Source organism: Tarenaya hassleriana, unplaced genomic scaffold, assembly GCF_000463585.1.
Source record: "Tarenaya hassleriana unplaced genomic scaffold, ASM46358v1 Cleome38, whole genome shotgun sequence".
NCBI lineage: Eukaryota > Viridiplantae > Streptophyta > Magnoliopsida > Brassicales > Cleomaceae > Tarenaya > Tarenaya hassleriana.
Genome location: NW_010966774.1, coordinates 410,303 through 415,472, shown reverse-complemented (window position 1 = coordinate 415,472; position 5,170 = coordinate 410,303). Strand labels below are relative to the sequence as shown.

At 35.9% G+C, this 5,170-nt stretch overlaps 1 protein-coding gene across 1 annotated transcript; it reads right to left on the bottom strand.

Moving 5' to 3' along the window:
- Positions 1-207: 207 nt before the first annotated feature.
- Positions 208-3,863, bottom strand: LOC104822824 (DUF21 domain-containing protein At1g47330). Its single transcript, XM_010554177.1, has 12 exons — positions 3,561-3,863; positions 3,073-3,149; positions 2,897-2,980; positions 2,697-2,810; positions 2,426-2,512; positions 2,093-2,232; positions 1,907-1,994; positions 1,574-1,647; positions 1,219-1,436; positions 904-1,124; positions 766-812; positions 208-675 (listed from the first exon to the last, which is right to left on the bottom strand). Exons 1-12 carry the CDS (start codon positions 3,736-3,738, stop codon positions 453-455), a joined length of 1,551 nt encoding a protein of 516 aa, XP_010552479.1. The 5' UTR covers positions 3,739-3,863; the 3' UTR covers positions 208-452.
- Positions 3,864-5,170: the final 1,307 nt, after the last annotated feature.

The window sequence follows — 5,170 nt, the reverse complement described above, 5'->3', positions numbered from 1 at the left end:
ATGTTATGAAAATTCTAAACCCGAATCATAAACATTTAAATCCTGATATATTCTTAAAAGTAATTTCTAAAAGTATAACAATACTTTTATTCCACAAAACAGCTAAGATAAAATGTGGAAATAAATAGCTAAGATATAATAGAAATATATCTTAAATTAATATACACCAAGAGTTAATTATACGCAGATAGTTTCTGCATATATATATATATATACACGGCCAAACATCTTTATTTAAATTCCCCAGAATATGGAAATGTAAAATTCGGATTCTTATACAATTTCAAGCTTTCACCGACCAAGAAAATTTGTATGCTTTTGCTAAGTTTGCTCCAACAAGATCCTTCATTTTGATTTCTTTTGAATTCTATAACTATCTATCTGAAATGAATATATATATATATAAACATGGGTAAGCATCATAGAGGAAGAAGAGAAATCTAACCCAGATATCATGAACTCGTCGAGAGATCTTCCCCGGACCGTTTAAGATCCGAGAACGTTGGGTTCACTGAAGCAGAAGGTTTTGTGGTAGGACTCGAATCTGTTGTCGTGGGTGCGAGTGATGCTCCGTTGGGGCTCGAGGACCCTGAACAACTGTTAGATGATGATGATTGCGTGATCGAGTTTAAGCTTGGGAGTTTCTCCTGAGAAGCATTCATGTTCACTCTTATCCTGCATTTCCCGACACGGGAGAATAAGTTGCTCGCTCGTTCCGACCGGAACTTGGATTGAAAAATCATAGTGGGTAAAAACCACCTTTACCTATTGTGGATGTTCACATACTCGTCGGTTTCGTCTAGAATCTCTTCCTGCATTTAGAAGCAACACATCCGAGTTTTCATGGTTTAGTTTGAAAACCGAGGGAGAAATTGTATCGTAGTGCGGAATAGTTTTGAGTACCTGAAGAAGTTCCTCAATGACGTCTTCCATGGTGATGACCCCTACTACCTCTTCGTTGGGTGGGAATTCAGGCAATGGAAAATTCTCAATGTCCAAAATGCAGAAGGAACAGTCTCTATGCCGCTTCTTAGCTGAAGCAGCTGATTGAGTCATCTTCTGCTGCTGCTCGGTTCTGTTTTCGCTTGTGTGGACCTTAACATCTCCAGTTTCAGTTCCAACTTCTGTATGCCCGAAAGACGTTTATATAAACAGGTAATCAGAAATTGGTCAAACTCGGAACAACTGAGACCGAGTTGATGCAACTCAAACTCGTACCTTTCTCTGCAGAGACCTCAACTTGAATTTTCGGTTTCCTACAATTGTCCTTAAACTTTCCCTCTTTACGTTTCTTGTTCTTTTTGTGTTTGACAAGATTCCCGCTTGTTTCAGGAGATTCATTTGGCTCATTGAGATCTCTATACACAACAGCAATGTGGCTCTGACCCTTCTGGAACTCATTTAGGATATCATACAGTGGCATCGTCTCAGAGACACTGCAAAAGAATGAGAAAAATAAAGTAGAAGTAGATATACCTATCCGCAAATTATGTTAAACCAAACCGAGCACGTAAACCATTTTATTGACTGAGAAATCGTTCGAAATTAGAGAAAGGGGAGAGAGCTCATTTACCGGGGAATTTTTCTGATGGTCATCTTTCTAAGAGGAACTTCTTTTCTTGGATCAACTGACAAGAGGCTTTTTACCTGCACCAGCGAAAAGGGAAAAATATTAAATGCCGTAGAGAACATAATACATTATAAAAACGGAAACCCCTAAATCATCACATAACACTACTGTTGCAAAACATTAGAGATAAACTATATATTAGCTTGAATTTATAACTAAACATTAGAAAAAGGGATTCATCTCGGAGTAGTTTAGACAAAACATCACCCACAAGACAGAAGAGATATTATACACCTCAACTACTGAAAATACCAGAGAGCCACGAAAGTGACATACCAGAATGAGCCCAATTATATGTGTTGGAGTTCCAAAATAAACAGGAACTCTGCTATGGCCCATGGCCATTATTGTATTCAATGTTTCCCTGCATCACAAAGGACAGAAGATTACAGGTCCAGAAATTTTCAAAGCAGTTATCAAGAACAGTTGATAGAAGACAAAAGGATAAACAAAAAAACCCACAAATTAAGAATTGTATCCAGATCAAGGGAAAATGCCTTCGATATGGGAGTCATGGCATCTTTCGCAGTCTTTTCAGTCAATTCGAGTGCGCCTGTGATGATAGTGGTCTCATCATGTGTTAAATCTCCACCTTTCCCAGCCTAATTGAAAAGCATTTGCGCATAAGAGTCTATCAGGAAACTTGGCTGAAACAAACAGCACGAATCAAGCACGAGGCTACTGGCAACCTCATCCAGAAGCTATTCACTTCCGAGCAGGGCAGACCTTCAAAGTATCTAATGTAAGTTAATAGCATGACCTGCACTGGCCAGCAATCCTAAGCAAACTCCTTACCTCATTGCCATGGAAATCCACGAACGTCTTTAGCTCTGCTCTCCGTAACAGAACAGCATGTCCCTTACCCAGCATCCAATCGAGGACCTGTACACAGCATTGTTTACTTTACCAGCATTAAGAAACAGTACAACTAAATAGAAAACATGGATGACAAATTGGTTCACCAAAACAAGTCAAGGAAGCAGTCTGATCAAAAGAAGAAGGAAAACAATCCTAGCGCCATATTGCTGATTTGGAGGAAACAAAGATAGCAATGCAACCTCTCTACCTTGCTAATTGGATAAGAGATGGGAAAGAACAGCAGAAGAAGAACGCGGACAACCGGTGCCATTATTGCTCCAACCTTGAGACCGTAACGAGTGCAAACTGCCTGCGGAAGTATCTGCCGATGGAAAAGCACGACTATGACCAACACTTATCATGCTAAGGCATTTGGAGAATTTTGAATTAGTTCAAAGACAGAGAAACCTCTCCAAACATGAGTATGAGAGTCACTGATATGACGATGGCGGCCAACGGAGGCACGATCTTATTCAAGAATATCGGAAGAGCCTGTCATGTCATTGCAAACAAAATGTATGGAATCTTAGCATGGAATATAGAAAGGCAAAAAACAAAGCGACACCACCGAAAAGGTGTATTACCTCCATGGCCATGGAGTTTCCAATCAAAAGAGTACAGAGCAAAAGATGCTGATTCTTTACAACTGGGAAAATTTTTCCTGAAATTAACAAAACACAACGTGCTTCAGAAACAAAGGAAAGTGTTAAGAAGAAAAGTCCAAAGGAGTAGCAAACACATCAACCAAAAAACATAGAGACAAACAGAGAAAATACGTTATATAGACAAAACATCGAACCCAAAAACCGTACTAAGCTAAGGAACAAGATGTGACAAAGGCTTCATTCCTCCAGAAAGATGGCACAGAGTTACACATCCGCAAAACCTCACAGGACAAAACCGCAATTGAACATTTGGATCGCGTATAAGCACCAAGAATTCATCAATAAATCGACAAACAAAGCTACTAAGCTTAGATTCACCGTTCTAATGTCACCAGAATCCTCGTTTATCGATTTCAGATCCAGAGCAATAATTTCCCAGGAAATAGAAAGCGGAAAAAAAATATCACCGGCATTAATTCGATCCTGAGGACGTCCAGATTTGATGAGAACTTCGAGGTCGACGAGTCCGAGAGACATGAGACCCAGCGTTAAACCCGCCATGAGTCCGGCAAACGCCACGAGACCTATGCTTATCAGAACGTAGAGCCAGAACGCGGTCTCACAGCACGGGACGTACGACGCCATATCGTCCGTCTCTCGCTTCCTTTCCCTCGCCGCCGCCGATGAACTGGTTTCCTTTTTCCCTCGGCGTTTTCTGGTTGGGAGTGATTTTCCGAGAAAGTTTGATATATTTATATATCCAGAATTGGGTCAGAAAAGTGATCCGTAAAGACTCATATGAAGTGAGTATCCTATTCAGACGCAACAAACAATTTTTTATTTTTTTTTGGAGTTGGGAGCTGACGTGGACCCCACTTTACTTTGAAAGACGTTATGCCTTCCAATTTTAGTATCACTCGTTCATTGTATCACACGATCAAAATACTTAATTCGGTCCAAAAGAATAATAGTGTCCGTGTGCGGTATTCGGTTCAGATTCGATTTGGTAATAGTTAGGTTTGAGTTTTTTTAGTTTTTATAAAAATTTGTAATAATTGGTTAATATTTTTATATTCATTTTGGTTGGGTGTTGTTTCGTTTCGATTCCGTTTTTTATTAAAAAATTAGATATTTTTTAAAAAATTGGTTTTCAGAGTATTTTATATTTTGGTTAAATTCGATTTCGAAAAATTCATTTAAAAAAAAATCATTCGAGAATTTTAAATCGATTCGAATAAAATATTGTATTTTTCGATTCAATACAATTCAATTATGAAAAAGCGTAACGAAATGTCTACCCCTAATATCACTAAGCCAACACAATAGCCTACGAATACTATATGTTAATAATCTAGATATATAAGGACACGAATATGAGATGATGTAATAGTACAGTGATATAAAAAAATAGAAAATAATATATAAATACCTAAATTTTTATAAAAATCTCATATAAACATCTAAATTATAAAATTTTCATATAAATACCCGAACTTTTAAAAATACTATATAAATATCTAGATTTTTGAAAATTTTTCTAAATAAATACAAATTTCAGATATTTTTCAAATAAAAATATATTATGTCATTAATGGATTTTGAGTTTATTTGGAAGTTTTTCAGAATTCTAGGTATTTATATAGGATTTTAGAAAAGTTCAGATGTTTATATTAAAATTTTATAGTTTAGGTATTTATTTGAGATTTTTGTAAAAGGTTAGGTATTTATATGTAATTTTCTAAAAAAAAATTTCTATATTATATGTTTTAATAATTTATCATATAGATAGTCATTTATTGACCTCTTTTGGCTAGTTGTCCGTAGGTTTAGAATTACTTAATTTTCTGTTATATAATTAAGTTTAAAATTAGTTCATAAATTATTATTTGTTTAGACATTAGTTTTCAGTTATACTATAATCTAATTAGATTTATAATTGGATATTACACATAAAATGATTCTAAAATTAGGTTTATCTTCAATGATTTTACGACCATATACCCCAAATAGAAATAAGTTATGAATACTATTAAATTTTAATAAACATATTTATGCATTTAATTAATAAAAAATACTA

What these genes read in the sequence shown, in the direction of transcription:
- LOC104822824 (XM_010554177.1), bottom strand. Translation starts at nt 3,738, where the DNA reads ATGGCGTCGTACGTCCCGTGCTGTGAGACCGCGTTCTGGCTCTACGTT. An exon ending in CTGGATACAATTCTTAATTT is followed by an intron (nt 1,995 to 2,092) that starts GTGGGTTTTTTT and finishes TTTGTGATGCAG; the next exon opens with GGAAACATTGAATACAATAA. An exon ending in ACCATCAGAAAAATTCCCCG is followed by an intron (nt 1,437 to 1,573) that starts GTAAATGAGCTC and finishes ATTCTTTTGCAG; the next exon opens with TGTCTCTGAGACGATGCCAC.